At 43.2% G+C, this 19,021-nt stretch overlaps 2 protein-coding genes across 2 annotated transcripts in view; both read right to left on the bottom strand.

The window, feature by feature from the left end:
* The window catches only part of LOC132387033 (zinc finger protein 235-like), a 62,415-nt gene that overhangs the window by 28,030 nt on the left and 15,364 nt on the right, over window positions 1–19,021 (bottom strand). The window lies entirely within an intron of this gene.
* LOC132387039 (gastrula zinc finger protein XlCGF26.1-like) lies at window positions 8,616–13,992 on the bottom strand. Its single transcript, XM_059959416.1, has one exon. It carries the CDS (start codon window positions 12,223–12,225, stop codon window positions 10,999–11,001), a length of 1,227 nt encoding a protein of 408 aa, XP_059815399.1. The 5' UTR covers window positions 12,226–13,992; the 3' UTR covers window positions 8,616–10,998.

Below are 19,021 nucleotides of genomic sequence, written 5' to 3'. Positions count from 1 at the left end.
CTTCACTCTCACTCTCACTCTCACTCTCTCCCTCCCTCCCTCCCTCCCTCTCTCTAACAAGGTGTTCGGTATTGAACAACTCCCTCTCTCTTTTCAAAAACACAGTTCATAGGGGTAATTCAGGCCCCCTTCACAATACTAATAAAGATAATTGTTTTAACATCGAAACCAGACTCCGTTAGTGATCTATTGCTGCTGGTATGTAACAATTGCAACAACCCAGCTGTCTGAGGCATAGTCCTTTAAAATTGGTGAAAATGACCCAAAACGTTGAAAAGAGCGGGGAAGAAGGAGTTTAACCAACTTCGTCCGGAGCCCTGAACAACGTCACAACCACAGTGAGCTCATCGTCTTGTTCAGCCCGGAGAAAATCATGCAGGAAATTCATGCAGGTGGATAAGATGATGAGAGCCATTGGTCGTGTGGATAGCCAGAGGCTTTTTCCCGGGGCAGAAACGGCTAACACGAGGGGGAATAGGGTTAAGCTGCTTGGAAGTAGGTACACAGGAGATATCAGAGCAAAGTTTTTTAAGCAAAGAGTGGTGTGTGTGTGGAATGCACTGCCAGCGACGGTGGTGGAGGCGGATACAATAGGGTCTTTTAAGAGACTCTCAGATAGGTACATGGAGCTTAGGAAAATAGGTGGCTATGTGGTAGGGTAATTCTAACCAATTTCTAGAGCAAGTTAAATGGTCGGTACAACATTGTGGGCCAAAGCATCGGTAAAATTTTGTAGATTTCTGTGATTCTATGAAATTCAAGGGAAATCTCCTATCCCACTGAGTGGTGACTAATTGCAACCTGTCATCTCAGGGAGGGTGAGAGGAGAACAGCAGGGGTAGATTTTTCACATACTGATATGGAACAGAAACATAGGTAGGGACCAGCTGGGCCGAGTGGCCTCTCAAGCGAGACACGGGATTTGATACAAACTGATTTATCATTCACAGATCCACAATATTAAACACCAGTCTAGTTTAAGGCTAACATCAGCAGAACAGACTCCTCCAATGCTCAGTGACCAGGTTTCAGTCCTGGGTGCGATGAGCAGCCGCAAGAACTGCAGAATCTGACAGTAACAGTCCCTCATAAACCTGCAGCTGCCTTCAGTCACCGTGATGGTTAAACATTTAACACGGAGCTGATTTGAACTTCCACCCTGGTGTGAAGTTGCTGGTATTGCAGCAGCTGGGATGATTGAGTAAAACTCTTTGCTCACTCCGGACAGAAATGTGGCCTCTATTTATTGTGAACTCACCGGAGCATCACAAGGTGGGTTAACTGAATGAGTCTCTTCGCACACACGGAGCAGGTGAACGGCCGCTTCCCAGTGCGAAGCTGTTAGTGTATCTGCGATGCCCGACTGAATCCCTTCCAAAATGAGAGCCAGTGAATGACGTCACACTGCTATAACATCATGGCGATGTATCCAATCAGATCACGTACATGGACACGTGATCGGGCTCTCCTTGTCGCGAGTGGGGCGCTGTCTTCTCCAGCATCTCCGCCTCCACATTCAAGGATCGGCGGCATTCAAGCGATGGTGAACTGACAGATACAGCAGAACTAACGTGTTGTTGTGTTTGTGATTCCCATAGACAAATCCTTTGCCTTTTCTACACTGTTAAAAGCTTACAAAGCACATCAGAGGGTGAAGGACAACATTTCAACTGAAATAATTTTAATCTCCATGGTGTCTTCTGATTAAAACACTGTCACATCTCAAAGTAATTTAGAGCAACAAGATTTCGTCTTTTAAATGGCCACAGTTCCGGCATCAGGCACAATATCAAACTCTCTGCTTCTCTCTCTGTATCAAAATGGATCATTCCTCCCCTTCATCAGTCTGTGACTTGGCTCAGTCTGTCTCTCTCCTTCGCATTCTGAGCATGCGCCACACACCCACTGAGATCACATTTTATTTAGACGGCTGCGACTAGAGACTTTCTGATTATTATGTCCCTCCCGGCATTTGACGGTGGCAAACTCAGAGTCAGCAATGGTATTGAACATCGGGAGTAGGTGATTAGGCTTTTTCGTTGGAGATGATAAACTGCCGGTAGTGTGTGTCTGGATGAGTGGGTCGTTTTCAGACTGGAAGGAGGTAGCGTTTGGAGTTCCTCAGAGATCAGTCCCTGACCACAGTTGTTCACAGGTTAACGTCCTGGCGGAGGCAGCGAGATGTGAGATGTCCCAGTCTGCTGGTGACGCAGAAAGAGTGGAGTTGGGGGAGGGGAGGCTATTCACATGCAATTTCGTAGCTTTGCAATCAGTACATAGTGCACTGTGGGGCTGCAGTGGCAGGTTCCAATCTGCTAATTAAATTTGCTGACGGCACTACATTGATCGGCCGAATCCCAAATAATAACGAGGCAGCCGACAGAGAAGAAGTCATCACCCCGACACAGTGGTGTCAAGAAAACAACCTCTCCCTCATTGTGACAAAAACACAGGAGCTGGTTGTGGATTACAGGAGGAATGGAGATAGGGACCAAATTCAACATTTCCAAGTCTGTTTTTGACACAAAATGCATATTTTAATATTGATCATGACGCAATGTATTTTATATATTGTTGATGACATAAAACATATTTAGATTGTTACTGACAGAGAATCGTATAATTTGTGTTCCGTGTGTTATCTGAATGTACTTGCCTGTGATGCTGCTACAAGTCAGTGTTTCTCTGACCCTGTACCTTCCCGTACTTGTGCACTTGGCAATAAATTCAACAGGACCTGAGAAATCTCAGTGAGATTTGATTAGTGATGATCATCTTGGCAGCTCGGTAGGTCGAATGTATGAGACAGTACACTGTTAAATGCAAAACCCTGAACAGTGTCGATGATCAGAGGGATCTTAGACTCCAAGTTCATCGCTCCCTGAAAGAGACTGCACAGATTGATCGGGTGGTTAAGAAGGTAAATGGCGTGGTTGTCTTTATCAGTTGAAAAATTGAGTTCAAAAGTCGGAAAGTTGTGTTGCGGCTGTTACGAGCCTGCGGTCGTACTGTGACTGTTTCTTTAAGAGCGCCGGCGTGAGGAGGCGGGGCTATGACGTCAGTCACAGGCTGACAGCGCTGACTGTGGACTGAACCATGAGAGAGAGAGAGAGAGAGAGAGAGAGAGAGAGAGAGAGAGAGAGAGAGAGAGAGAGAGAGAGAGAGAGAGAGAGAGAGAGAGAGAGAGCGATCTGCAGACAGGCAGTCGGAGGGGGGGAGGGAGGGAGGGAGGGAGGGGGGGAGGGAGGGAGGGAGAGAGGGAGGGAGGGAGAGAGGGAGGGAGAGAGAGAGAGAGAGAGAGAGAGAGAGAGAGAGAGAGAGAGAGAGAGAGAGAGAGAGAGAGAGAGAGAGAGAGAGACTGGAAAAGCTGATCGCTTCAGTTAGTCGCAGCTGAGGCTTGGAACTCTCCTGTGCCGACAAGAGTGGGTTGATCATCGGTATACGGAAACACAACGAACGTCTGTGGCTGTCACTTCGTATAATCCATAGGAGTGGATTGTGAAATATCTTGTGTTAACCCTTGCCTGGGTATGTTGTGTGGTAACCCCGGGAAGACGGTGTTCCTGTGACAGGTCACTTTCATTAACTCGTATGTGGACGGATTCAGCGGGGTAAGAACTTCGTCGACGGTTATTTTGAAGTAACGGCCGTTTCTCTACGTTTCACCCTGGATTACAAATATCTCTCCCATCATTTATTCCGTGGATTACTGAACTTTCCTACTTTACCATCTCAAGACTCTAAGCTTTGTTCCCTCAGGCTCGATAATCTGGGGGTTATATTTACACATATATACACATAATACTTTCCTTTATTTCGTTAACTTACTATGTTATAAGTAGACACTAAGAGTTGTTTTGACATCAAAACCAGACTCCAGTGTGAACTCTGTTGCTGCTGGTTCGTTTCTAAAACGACTCAGTTCGTAACACAGTTTTATAAAACTAGTTAGACCACATCTGGAGTGTTTCATACAGTTCTGGTCGCCCCCATTCTCGGAAGGATGTCGGGGCTTTGGACAGGGTGCAGAAGAGGTTTACCAGGACCCTGCCTGGATTAGAGGGCATGAGCTATAACGAGAGGCAGGACAAACTTGTGTTGTTTTCTCCAGCGCGGCGCAGGCTGGGGTGAGACTGGATGGACGTTTATAAGATTACGAGAGGAATAGATAGCGTAGACAGACGATATATTTTTCCTGGGGGTTGAAATGTCTAATACATTTAAGTTGGAAGCAGTTGTGAGCGGCAAGTTTGCTTCTTTCCACAGAGTGGTGGGTAATTGGAGTCACCGCCTCCACCGTCACGTGATCCCGCCTCCTGTTCACGTTGTTCCGTAGATCTGCAGCATCTGCGGGTCACTGCTCTACGTGTCCGTGTAGCTTCATCTTTCGCCCGTTCAGACAAGGCAGTGAGATCCGGATCTGTCACGTCCTCTCATTGGGGTGGACAATATGCTTTTTTCTGCAATATTTTCAGCATGTTTCATTCCACTGTTTTTATCTGCTGAAGTGCTGCCGATGTTTCTGGGTGTCTGACCCATTTATGTGAGAATTTAGCCTTTTGTATTTATCTGCGCTTCTCATAAATGTGTACAGTTCAGTTAAGCTTCTCTCCACTACTTCCAAAGCAACAACCCAGTCAGTCAAATAGTCGACACAACTAAAATAGTTTATTACATCTTTTTTCATTTTGTACTATTTATATAATTTAACTATGTAATAATTATATTCTTATATTAAATCACAATTATTAAAATCTATGGTTATGAATTAGGTTCTACTGCTGCCGCAGAGACAACGCATTTCATGACATATGCCGGTGCTATTAAACCTGATTCTGATATTCATATGGGAGACCCACCACCAGTCACCTGATCCCAGTTACCGCAGGTCGTAATGCGAGATTGAAGTCTTTTCTATTTATTTGCATTCCTCAGATAACGCAACAGTTCAGTTTCCTTCTGTAGTTCCAGAGCAGAAGCTCAGTCTATCTAATATTTCCACATAATTAAAACGGGGAATTTGTATATTCTTATCAAGTACTGAGCTACAGTGAAAATCTCGCCTGATGTACCATCCACACAGATCGATACATTGCAACAGTACATTGAGCTGATATATGACAAAACAGTAACTGTAACAAAGCATTATGGCTGCAGAGAAAGTGTAGTGCAGATAGACATATGGTGCACGGTCACGTCGAGTTACATTGTGAGGTCGAGTCCATTTTGCCATTCATTTGGCTTATAACCAGAGACAGGAAGCCGTCCTTCAGCCTGGTGTTACGCACTTTAAGGCTTTTGTATCTCTCCACCAATGTGGGAGCAAGATTGCAGCAAAAATGCCCAGGTTATGAGGTTCTTTGAGTACATGGCCTGCTTTCCCGAGGCAAGGGAATGTAGGAAGAGTCCATGGAGTGGAGGCTTGTTTCTCTGATGTTCACTGCTCTCCAAAGTTCTCTGCCGTTCCTTGCAGTCATGGGCAGAGCAGTAGCCATACGAAGGCGTGAAGTATCGACAAGAAGCTCAGAGACCTCGGCCTTCACCCTGCCTTGTGTAGCTGGATCCTGGACTTCCTGTCAGATCGCCGGCAGGTGGTAAGAGTGGGCTCCATCTCCTCTGTCTCCCTGACCCTCAGGACGCATAACCCACAGGGTTGTCTCTTTGGTCCTGTCCTTTACTTTCTGTGCACCCATGACTTGTGCTGTCACCTACAGCTCCAATCTGCTAATTAACTGTGATTAAAACACTACATTGATTGGCCTAAATTCAAATAATAACTTTCAATCAATCAAATGCCTCCTGACAAGGCTCGGTCCAAACAAACTTTTCAACCTTCTTCAGGAGATGAGTCAGAGGAAGAGCGATAGCAGCAAAGTTCTTACAGAACTTACGATAATATCCATCCATTCCCAGAAACCTTGTAAGAACCTTCTCAGCAGTCAGAATAGGAACTTGTGAAATTGCCTGGACTTTTGCCCGAACAGGAGCCAACTTGCTTTGACCAACAACATAGCCAAGACAGGTCACACTGGCATGGCCAAATTCACTCTTAGCCAAGTTAACTGTAAGGTTGTCCTAGGAAAGCCTGTCAAATAGCTTTTCTACTGCAGAGATATGCTCTTCCCAAGTGTCACTCCCTGTAACTAAGTCATCAATATAGGCATCTGTGTGTTCTAATCCTCGAATTACAGGATCATTCATTCTCTGGAATGTTCCTGGAGCATTTTTCCTTCCAAAAGGTAAAACATTGTATTCACACAAACCAGATGGTGTCACAAATGCAGAAATTTCTCTACCTCTGTCCATCAATGGAACACACCAATACCTTTTCAACAGATCAATCTTTGTAAGAAATTTAGCTTTTCCAACCTTATCGATGCAATCATCCACCCTAGGGATAGAATAGGCATGTGTTTTTGTTACTGCATTTACCTTCCTATAATCAGTGCAAAATCTAACACTACCATCAGGTTTGGGCACAATAACACAGGGTGAGCAATCTGCTGCTAAAGGACTAATAATACCATTTTCCAGTATATATTCAATTCCCTGCTCAGGCAATTTACACTTTTCTGCATTCATGCAATATGGGTGTTGTTTAAGCGGTTTGGCTTGACCATTATCTACGTTATGTACTGCGACCGTGGGTTGCTTGGGAACAACGGGAAATACATTTTTAAACTCCAGAATTAATTTCTTCAGTTATTGTTGTTGCTTTGGCTGCAGGTGAGCCAACCTGTTATCAATGTTTTCTGGAACAACCGAGTTCATTAGCCTAACTGGGACCATGTTTGGCTTGTGAAAATTCTCAGACGAGTCAATTGTTTCATTCTCAGGGTTACCAGATTCATATGTTTTGACAACAACACTCACCGATGGTGCCTGCTTGTCAAAATAAAACTGTATCATATTTATGTGTACAACCTGTGCTGGTTTACATTGGTCGGGTGTTTTAATAACACAATTCAGATCATTAATTTGAGAGACCATTTCATACGGTCTATTGAGATTCGCCTGAGGTGGATTTGTCAACATTCTTCAACATAAGGTAAGCACCTTATCCCCCACCTGGTATTTTCTTTCCCAAGCCCTCCTATCAAACCAACACTTCATTTTGTTCTGAGAAATCTTTAAGTTTTGTCTCGCTAGACCTCAGGTGTGGAGAAGTTTATCTTTGATCTTCAAAACATAGTCTAACAACTTAACATGTACATCCCCATTAATCCTATGTTCTTTAACAAGGTCAAAGGTCCCCTCACTCTACAACCAAATACAAGCTCAAATGGAGTAAATCCCAGTGATTCCTGTACTAACTCTCTTACTGCAAACAAAAGCAAATGTATTCCTTCATTCCAGTCTTTTCCATTTTCAACACAATATGTCTTAATCATGGTTTTGAGGGCAGAATGAAATCTTTCAAAAGCCCCTTGTGATTCTGGATGGTATGCAGATGATGTAATTTGTTTAGTTCCCTGTTCATAAACTCCCTGCTGGAATAATCCAGATGTAAAATTACTTCCTTGTTCAGACTGGATTTCTTTAGGCAAACCAGAAAAAGTAAAAAATTTGGTAACAGCCTTTGCCACAGTTTTAGCTTTAATATTTCTGAGAGGTATTGCCTCTGGGAATCAGGATGTAGTACACATAATAGTTAGCAGATACTGATGGCCAGCTTTAGTCTTTGGCAAAGGGTCAGCACAATCCACTATAAATTTTGAAGAGGATTCACAGAATGCAGGTTTAGACTACAGTGGAGCCACTGGGGTGACCTGATTAGGTTTACCCACAAGTTGACAAGTGTAACAGGTTCTGCAAAAGGTCACAACATCTGTCCTCAAATTAGGCGAGTGCCATTTTTTGATAATCCTGTTTAGTTTTATTCACTCCAAAATGTCGATGTAAGGGTATAGTGTGGGCCAAAGTTAAAATTTCAGTCCTATAAACCTTAGGAACTACAACTTGGTGAACAATTGCCCATTCCTCACTCGCTGGTATAGCAGGTTGCCTCCACTTCCTCATTAACACTCCATCCTTGACATAATACCCTACTGGCACTTTCTTAATCTCATCATTTGAGAGAGCTGTTTCTTTTAAAGCTTCAATCTCAGGGTCTCAGATCTGTTCTGCTATAAACTCCTTCCTAGACAGGGATAAATCTTTCTCATCAGACCTACTACCTAAATCCTGTTGAAACAATGAAGGCAGAAAAGTTCCTGACAACTCATCATAACCGGAATCCCGATTTTGGCTATCATGGGTATCAGAATCATTCTGTACAGAACCGTCTGCGTCGGCAGACTTTTTAGCCATACTTCGAGTTACTGGGCAGGAAGGATAAATGTTAAAATCCATCAGTGGGTCATCAGTGGCTGACTTAGTTGTCAACAGCACTGCAGGAACAACTTTACCATCTGCCAGGTCATTCCCTAACAGCAAAGTAACATCTTCCACCGGTAAACTGGAGCACAATCCGATCTCAACAGGTCCCGAAACCAACCCTGACAGTAAAGTTACCTTGTACATCAGCACGGAAATCATGCTGCCGCGAATGCCTTTAATAAGATTTACCTCAGCAGTGTCAGTCTCATCGCCAAACTTTAGAACGCTGTCTAACGTACAGACAGACAGACATACTTTATTGATCCCAAGGGAAATTGGGTTTGGTTACAGCCACACCAACCAAGAATAGTGAAGAAATATAGCAATATAAAACCATAAATAATTAAATAATAATAAGTTAATTATGCAAGCGGAAATAAGTCCAGGACCAGCCTATTGGCTCTGGGTGTCTGACACTCCGAGGGAGGAGTTGTAAAGTTTGATGGCCGCAGGTAAGAATGACTTCTTATGATGCTGTGTTACATCTCGGTAGAATGAGTCTCTGGCTGAATGTACTCCTGTGTCTAACCAGTACATTACGGAGTGGATGGGAGTCATTGTCCAAGATGGCATGCAACTTGGACAGCATCCTCTTTTCAGACACCACCGTCAGAGAGCCCAGTTCCACCCCCACAACATCACTGGCCTTATGAATGAGTTTGTTGATTCTGCTGGAGTCTGCTACCCTAGCCTGCTGCCCCAGTACACAACAGCAAATATTATAGCACTGGCCACCACAGCCTCCTAGAATGAGTGACTGAGAAGCCCCAGTAAATTGGACAGCATCCTCTTTTCAGAATTTTCACTGGTACCGATTCATTTACTAATACAATCCCATCTGACATCAAATGTTCGAACCCTTCTTAACTCAGGCAGACCTCTCAGACCTTAACTGAGCCTCAACAGAATGTTCAGAACCCTCTGGGTTTATAGAAGCTTCAACACAGGCATTTGGGACTGCCTCATTTACCTTTTTATTCTTCAGGACAGAACAATTATCCATCACATAACCAGCTTTCCTACAACAGTAACAAGTAGGACCAGAATATTTCTCCTTCAATTGCTTCCCTTCATCCTTACTCTTATCACTAGTCCAAACTTTAATTTCTGGTTTGGACTGGTGATTCCTGCTATTCTTTTGGAAGCTCTTATTCGGGGTAAACTTAACCTTATGAGTTAAAGCAAACTCATCTGCTAATCTAGCAGACTCCTGCAAAGTGGCAGCATCCTTTTCATCTAAATATCTCTTTATGTCATCAGGGACGCACCTTTCGAATTCTTCAATTAAAACCAACTCCTTCTATTTGTAAAATCATCACTTATATTTTTATACGTGCATCAGTGGTCAAAACACACAGACTTCTGAGAAGCAAATGCCAGATAAGTCTGATTCACAAATTTCCTTCAATTTCCAAATTTTTTCCTGTATGATTCTGGGACCAAATCGTAAGCTTTGAGCACAGCCTGTCTCACTATGTCATAATCAGCTGCTTCATCAACTGTCAAAGCAGAATAGGCCATGGCCTCCTCTACTCTACTGTCAAGATGAAGCCACACTCAGTTTGGAGGAACAACACCCTATCTATCGGCTGGGTAGCCTCCAACCTGATGGCATGAATATTGACTTTTCTAACTTACGTTAACACCACTCCTCACCTTCTCACCCCATCCGTGATATATTTAGATTGTTTGTTCCCTCTTTTTCTAACCATCACTCTGCCTGTTCTCCAACTCCCTCTGGTGCTCCCCTCCCCCTTTCTTTCTCCCTAGGCCTCCCATCCCATGATGCTGTCCCTTCTCCAGTTTTGTATCCCTTTTGCCAATCACCTTTCCAGCTCTCAGCTTCACCCCACCCCCTCTGGTCTTCTATCTTTCACATTTCCCCCTCACCCTCCTCCTTTCAAATCTCTTCCTATCTTTCCTTTCAGGTAGTCCTGACGAAGGGACTCGGCCTGAAACAACGACAGTGCTTCTCTCTATAGATGCTGCCTGGCCTGCTGTGTTCCACCGGCATTTTGTGTGTTGCCCAAACTATTGAGCTCGGGGGAATCAAGGCTTAGAATCTTGAGATGGTAAAGTAGGAAACTTCACTTCATCCACAGAATAGGTGATGAGAGAGATATTTGTAATCCAGGGTAAATGTTGAGAGAATGCAATTATGTCAAATTCCTCAGGTTCCACAGTGGTAAAATGAGAGAACAGTTGCTGTAGATTTTATCTGTCGTCATTCCAAAATCTCACATACTAATTATCACCCAAAGTGACTTGTCACAAGGGGTATCATCTTCAAGTGAATTACCACACCACACCCAGGCAAGGGTTAACACATCAGCAGTCTTCACAGGATCCCCAAATCAGAGCCACTCCTATGGATCAAACAAGGTGACCACCACACATTCAATGTACGGTGAATCGATGATTAATCCACCCTTGTGGGCATAGGAAAGTTCCAAACGGTGTCCCTTGGCCATTAGTTCCCTGGTTTCGATTCTTTCCATTTTACCTCCTTCATCTCTGTCTGACTCTGGGTGTCTGTGTCCTCGGTTAAAACTAAACAAGCTGCAAGTCAGACTGAATCACCTTAATCTCTCTCTTAAAATAGCCTTCAGCAAACGAAACCTAGGGATTCATTACAACGGCCACTCCATTGTGAACTGACTGGTGTGCCAGTAGTTGGGATGACTGAGTGAATGCTATCCTACATTCTGAGCAGGTGAACAGCTTCTCCTCAGTGTGAACACGCTGATGTCTCTGTAGGCTGGATAAATAAATGAATCCCTTCCCACAGTCTAAGCAGGTGAACGGCTTCTCCCCAGTGTGAACTCGCTGGTGACTCTGTAGGGTGGATGACTGAGTGAATCCTTTCCCACAGACTGAGCAGCTGAACGGCTTCTCCCCAGTGTGAATTTGCAGATGTCTCTGTAGGCTGGATAAATGAGTGAATCTCTTCCTACAGACTGAGCAGGTGAATGGCCTCTCCCCAGTGTGAACTCGCTGGTGATTCTGTAGGGTGGATGACTGAGTGAATCCCTTCCCACAGACTGAGCAGGTGAACGGCTTCTCCCCAGTGTGAATTTGCTGGTGTCTCTGTAAGGTGGATGAATCAGTGAATCTCTTCCCACAGACTGAGCAGGTGAATGGCTTCTCCCCAGTGTGAACTCGCTGGTGTCTCTGTAGGGTGGATGACTGACTGAATCTCTTCCCACACTCTGAGCACGGGAACGGTTTCTCCCCAGTGTGAACTCGCTGGTGACTCTGCAGGGTGGATAACTGAGTGAATCTCTTACCACATACTGAGCAGGTGAATGGCTTCTCCCCAGTGTGAACTTGCTGATGTCTCTGTAGGGTGGATAACTCAGTGAATCCTTTCCCACATTCAGAGCAGGAGAACGGCCTCTCCCCAGTGTGAACTCGCTGATGACTTTGTAGGTTGGATAACTCAGTGAATCTCTTCCCACATTGTGAGCAGGTGAATGGCTTCTCCCCAGTGTGAACTCGCTGATGACTTTGTAGGTTGGATAACTCAGTGAATCTCTTCCCACATTCTGAGCAGGAGAACGGCCTCTCCCCAGTGTGAACTCGCTGATGACTCTGGAGGTGGGATAACCGAGTGAATCTCTTCTCACAGACTGAGCAGGTGAATGGCCTCTCCCCAGTGTGAACTCGCTGATGTACCAGTAGAGTGGACGACTCAGTGAATCCCTTCCCACATTCTGAGCAGGTGAATGGCTTCTCCCCAGTGTGAACTCGCTGATGTTTCCATAGGGTGGAAGAGTGAGTGAATCTCTTCTCACAGACTGAGCAGGTGTACAGCCGCTCCCCTGTGTGAACTCGCTGGTGAGCCATTAGGTCAGATGACTGAGTGAATCCTTTCCCAGGAGTTCAACAGATGACTAACCTCCGCCAGTGTGGTATGAACTGACTGGTGTGTCCACAGGTGGGAAGACCAACTGAATCCTTTCTCACACACGCAGAACAGATGAATGGCCTTGGCCAATGTGAACTTGTTGATGTACCTTCAATTGTGATAACTGAGTGAATCCACTCCCACTGTCTGAGCAGGTGAACGGCCTTTCTCCTGTGTAAAATGACGGTTGGTCAAATGAGGAATGATCGATTGAATCCCTTGCTCCACTTCTTAAATATCGGGACAGAGACAACAAAACTGGCGTGTCGTGTTTGAGCTGCCTGCAGACAAATTCCTTCTCATTCTTAACCTGTAAAAAGATTTACAAAATCCATCAATGGGTTTAGGACAACATTACAGATGAGATCACTTGGTTTGATTTGTATCACACTGTTACAGTGAGGTTCTACTCAAGTTGGACAGAGAAATCATCTCCTGACTGCGCAGAGTGCTGGTATCTGGAATGACCATCAATCTCTCCGATGCTCTTCCTGTCTCTATAAGAATGGGGCATTTCTGCCATCTCCAATTTGTGCCTTGGCTCAGTCTGACTCTCTCCGTTGGTATTATTCCCTGTTCCTGCTGAGCAGCATGGGTGCCTGGCCCCACAGTAACTGAAACCGTCTCACACAAACAGTCTTTCTTGACGTGCAGCTAGGATCTTCTTTTATGTATTATTAACTTAAAGTGCCACAATTTTAAAGCCATATAAAAAATTCCTGCCGAAATGAATGGTTGGTTCACACAGCTGTTAAAAGATCTTAGAGTGAATGTTCGTAATATTTCAGGTTATTGTAGAAAAGTACAACACAGAAACAGGCCCTTTGGGCCATCTAGTTTGTGCTAAACTATTTAAATTGCCCAGTCCCATACCCCTACCATCCAAGTTCCTATACAAACCTCCTAAATATTGAAATTGAGCTCACATGCCCCACTCATGATGGCTGTTCATTCCACATCCAAATGACCATCTGTGTGAAGAAGTTTCCCCTCATGTTCCCCTTAACATTTCACGTTTCACGCTTAACCCATGGCCTCTGGTTGTAGTCCCACACCATTTCAGTGGTAAAAGCCAGCTTGAATTTACACCTTCCCTTTAGCTGAAAATACTCAACAGGCGCTTTCTAAATGGTCATCTGTGTCGATGTCATTGATAGGTCGAATAAATGGGCAATTAATATGCGTTATATTACTTTTTCAACTTATGATACAGATGACCAAGATCGCCCTTCATGGTTACATTTGGAGGAAAACTCAGTAATGGGGTTTTCGTCAGCTTCGCTATTAGGAGCTCCTCTTCAGTTTTCATTCTCCAGTATAGGTAGACAAGCTCTAAACCGTATTGTTAAACATACTTTAAAAATATGGTTTCAGTTTTGTAGATTTTTTTAATTAAATGGTTCTTTACTTCCTAGTAATATTTACTCTAGTTTCTTTTTTAAACCATCAACTTTCGATAAGGCTTTTTAAATATGGAAAATTAAGGGAATTAAAACTTTTTTAGATTTGTTTTTACAAGACTGCTTTGTGTCCTTCTCACAGTAAATGGATAAATATGATATCTCTAATACAAATTTTTTCAGGTATTTACAGGTTAGGAATTTCTTACACGATTTTTTTACCGAATTACCCGTTGGCCTGCTCTTCAAATTTGGCTTATGTTATTTTTCAGTTTAAATCTTTTCAAAAACGATTAATAACTATTATTTATAAACAGTTAATGAATGGTCGCATGTCGCCTAATGACAGGGTTCAACGTACCTGGGAAGTAGAACTTCAACATTCACTTTCAGGTAATCAATGGAGTAAGATTTATTGTTTAGTCAATAGTTCATCTGTCTGCTCACGCCATATCTTAATTCAGTTTAAGATAGTTCATATGTCCAAAGATAAATTGGCGCATATATTTCCGAATATAAGCCCTATTTGTGACAGATGTAACACAGAAATGGCTACTTTAACTCATATGTTTTGGTCATGTGTAAGTTTAAATAATTTTTGGAGGGATGTGTTTGGAATATTATCTAAAGTTATAGATATGGATGTTCAAACTAATCCACTTACAGCAATTTTTGGGATTATTCCAGAGGAAGCAAGCAAAGTGTCTGCTTCCACCAAACATGTGATAGCTTTTTCTACTTTACTGGCTAGGAGAGCTATTTTGCTACATTGGAAAGAATCTAACCCACCTACTGTTTTCTATTGGCTCTCCTCCCTTATGTCATGTCTAAGCTTGGAAAAATTAGAAGCCAGACACTTGATACATCCTTTAATTTTGAACAAGTCTGGCGACCTTTTATTCCATATTTTCACATGATATGATTTATATTTGTCTGTCTGTCTATCTATCTATTTGTGAGAATTCCTTATCCCTGAAGGTTCGGAGATGACTGGAAGGATGTGTTTTTGTTCTCTCTCTCTGTTTTCTTTAATTTTATCCTCAATTGGACTGCCCAATCTTTCTTTTTCTTTCCTTTTTATTCTCTTCTTTTTTTTTTGTTTGATTTTGTTTCATTGTAGTTTGTGGGGTTTTACCCTTATCAATAAAATCTCCAATCTTTTTTTTATGATTATTATGAGGAGTTGTAGTTTTTTTTTACCATTGTATATATAACAGCATAATATTTTACTTATTTGATTTTGATATTACATACTTTTTGTTTTTACTATTGCTGTTTATATGTCTTTTACATTATCTACTTGTTAAACTCCTCTTCCGATTTGTATATTCTTTATTTGGAAATCAATAAAAAAAGATTGAAAAATGAATTTACAACATCTATGCCCCTCTTTCACAATCAAATCTCCCCTCAGTCTTTGACATTCCAAGGAATAAAGTCCTGAGAAGATGAACTGATCTCCAAAAGTCATAAAGTTAAAGATGAAACATTCTTTTCAACATTTTAAGCAAGATTAGTGTATTATTATTGTTTTTACAATTTCAGAGTGGAAAAAAAGGAAAGGAGCACCATGCAAAAGGTAGGGAACTCCAAGAGATTTGAGCTCTCAGATAACTTTTACCAAGTTCTCAGACCTTAATTAGCTTGTTAGAGCTATGGCTTGTTCACAGTCTTTATTAGGAAAAGCCAGATGTTGCAAATTTCAAAGCTTTATAAATACCCTGACTCCACAAACCTCGTCCCAACAATCAGAGCCAAGGGCTCCTCTAAGCCCCTGCCTAGCACTCTGAAAATTAAAATACATGATGCCCACGAAGCAGGAGAAGGCTATAAGAAGGCAGCAAAGAGTTTTCAGGTAGCCCTTTCCTTAGTTCGTAATGTAATTAAGAAATGGCAGTTAACAGGAACGGTGGAGGTCAAATTTAGGTCTAGAAGACCAAGAAATCCTTCTGAGAGAACTGCTCGTAGGATTGCTAGAAAGGGAAATCAAAACCCCCGTTTGACTGCAAAAGACCTTCAGGAATATTTAGCAGACTCTGGAGTGGTGCTGCACTGTTCTACTGTGCAGAGACACCTGCACAAATATGACTTTCATGGAAGAAACATCAGAAGAAAACCTTTCCTGTGCCATCACAACAAAATTCAGCATCAGATATTTGCAAAGGAACATCTAAACATGCATTTTGGAAACAAGTCCTCTGGACTGATGAAGTTAAAAAAAAGAACTGTTTGGCTGCAATGAGCAATGGTATGTTTGGAGAAAAAATGGTGCAGAATTTCATGAAAAGAACACCTCTCCAACTGTTAAGCACGGAGGTGGATTGATCATGCTTTGGGCTTGTGTTGCAGCCAGTGACACGGGGAACATTCTACTGGTAGAGGGGAGAATGAATTCCATTCAATACCAGCAAATTCTGGAAGCAAACATCACACCATCTGTAAAAAAGCTGAAGTTTAAAAGAGGATGGCTTCTACAACAGGATAATGATCCTAAATGCACCTCAAAATCCATAATGGACTACCTCAGGAAGCACAAGCTGAACGTTTTGCCATGGACCTCACAGTCCCCCGAGCTAAAGATCATAAAAATCTGTGGATAGACCTCAAAAGAGCAGTGCATGCAAGACGGCCCAAGAACCTCAGAGATCTAGAAGTCTTTTGCAAGGAAGAATGGGCAAAAATCCCCAAACAAGAATTGAAAGACTCTTAGCTGGCTACAGAAAGCATTTAGAAGCTGTGATACTTGCCAAAGGGGTTGCTACTAAGTACTGACCATGCAGGGTGCCCAAACTTTTGCTTCAGGCCCTTTTCCTTTTTTATTATTTTGAAACTGTAAATGATGGATACAAAAGAGTAATCTTGCTTAAAATATTAAAGAGTGTGTCACCTTTAACATTATGCCTTTTGGAAATTAGGTCATTGTTCTACTCGCTTAGCTATTCACAGGAACAGAAAGATGCCCACATTTTTGCATGTCACTGTATGCAAGTCTCTTGCTAAATGATGCTTTAAAAAGTCGGACTTCCAACTATCACTCCCCTTCTTCCCACTTGCAAATTCTCCAGCAGCTTTTGCATCACCACAATACACACAGGTAACACCAGTTTCTGTATTGTACATAAATATTACCCCTGAACCCTCCCTCAGGTGATGAACTTGGTGATGAAAATGCCAATGGATATGAAGGGAAGGGCAGTAGTCTGTCTCATTGGAGTCTGGCACATTTGTGATGTGAAAGCTACTTGTTGACAAGGGCAAAGTTAAAGTTGTTTGATATCATTATGTACCCAGACAGAATAGGTCAAAACATATCCTCACGTGTAGAAAACTCCAGAACAAGCAACACACACAAAATGCTGGAGGAACTCAGCAGGCCGGGCAGCATCTATGGGAAAGAGTACTAATGCTGAGTTCCTCCGGCATTTTGTACGAAATTCCTCCGGATTTCCAGCACCTGCAGGTTTTCTCTTGCTGCGGTTTGAGATAGAGCAAAGGAGATTTTCTCAACAGCTGATAGAAAGATTTTGTTCTCTTTTTCCGAGTTCCTAATCCTTGCATTCAGATAGCTAGAGCTCAGCTCTGTCTGTGAGATCTATCTGCTCCCGTTCCCTGATCAGCCGGAAGCTCCCCGGGGCCCGTGTACGGATCGTGGGGCTGAGAGACAGGAAGAAGACCTGGCCTGTGCCGAGTTTGTGGGCTACAGTCTCCGGTTCGCACAGCAATTGTCGCTCAATTAGAGTCGAAAAAACTCTTCCCTTTCCGCTCCTCCCGACATTTTGTATACTGCGCGCATGCGTAGTTATCGGAGACGGCAGCAACTCTGCACCTGCGCATTTGATCGGTGCTGCAAACGACAGCGAAATTTTATACGCGCGGTTTTATGGGTAATCATGGTGCCATTCAAAATTTATGCAAGCACCGCTTCCACGTCCATATCTCAGTATTTTTTTTGTGTGTAGAAAACTCAGCAGCTTTTTTAACGCAGAAAGCGGCTCCCATAAACGGTACACTCAATATCAACAAGCGCTTCGTGTATCTAATGCCAAAGTACAATCCTCTTCCAAGTGCAGATGTGAAACAAAAGAGATTCTGCAGTTGCTGGAAATACAGAGTCGCACACACACAAAATGCTGAAGGAGCTCTGCAGTTCAGGCAGCAACTAAGCAGAGGAGGACACAGTCTAGACATGCTGAAGGGGCTCTGCTTAAATGCTGCCCATTTATTCCTCTCCACATTTGCTGCCTGATCGGCTGATTAGCCTGCAATGTTTTGTAGAAATTAACCATTTTGTTTTTCAAATAACCAGTCTCCAAATGTTTCTCATCTTTCATTCACAGCCACATCCTGATGGTCTGGTTCCTCTTCCTCCTCCTGCTCGTAACCTCCAGACCCCATCTCTTTCCGGAGCCCCAAAGCCCTGACTCAGGCTGGCAACACTTTGATTTCTGACTCTGTTCCATCGAAGATTCACTCGCCAGTCTGCTGTCAGGCTTTAGAGGCGCATTGCAACAACCCGGCTGTATGAGGCACAGTCCTTTGAAATTAGTGAAAATGACACAAAATTTGAAAAGAGCAGGGAAAAAGTTTAACGGCCTTAGTCCAGAGCCCTGGGGAAGGTCAAATACTCAGCGAGCTCATCGTGTTAATTAGCCTGGGGAAAATCATGCAGGAAATTCATGCAGGTGTATCAGATGATGAGAGGCATTGATCGTGTGAAAAGTCAGAGGCTTTTTCCCCGGGGCTGAGATGCCGAACACATGGGGGGCATTTTTTTAAGGTGCTTGGAAGTAGTTCAAGGGAGATGTCAGCGATATATTTTTTTTACATAGAGTGTAGTGGGTGTGTGGACTGCACTGCCAGCGACGGTGGTAGAGACGGGTACAATAGAGTCTTTGCAGAGGATCTCAGAGAGCTACACGGAGCTTATGAAAATAGAGGGTTCTGTGGTAGGGTAATTCCAGGCATTTTCTAGAGTAGGGTACACGGTCGGAACAACATTGTGGACCGAAGGGCCTGTAATTTGCTGCAGATTTCTCCGATTCTAAGAAATTCAAGGGAAATCTCTTCTCCCACGGAGCGGTGACAAGTTGCAACAGTGAGAGATAAATTTTAAAATACTGATATGGAACAGAAACCTGGGCAGGGAGCAGATGGACCGAGTGCCCTCTCTAGCGTACTTTGTGAGTTTGGCAGTGACAGTAAGTACCTGCGACACGGGATTTGATACAGAACTGGTTTATCTTTCGCAGATCCACAATATTAAACACCAGTCTAGTTTAAGTCTAACGCCAACAGAACAGACTCCTCCAATGCTCAGTGACCAGGGTTCAGTCCT

This window comes from Hypanus sabinus, unplaced genomic scaffold (assembly GCF_030144855.1).
Source record: "Hypanus sabinus isolate sHypSab1 unplaced genomic scaffold, sHypSab1.hap1 scaffold_149, whole genome shotgun sequence".
Lineage (NCBI taxonomy): Eukaryota > Metazoa > Chordata > Chondrichthyes > Myliobatiformes > Dasyatidae > Hypanus > Hypanus sabinus.
The sequence above is the reverse complement of the archived record's forward strand: the minus strand, read 5'-3'. Positions and strand labels throughout refer to the sequence as shown.

What these genes read in the sequence shown, in the direction of transcription:
- LOC132387039 (XM_059959416.1), bottom strand. Translation starts at nt 12,225, where the DNA reads ATGGCTCACCAGCGAGTTCACACAGGGGAGCGGCTGTACACCTGCTCA.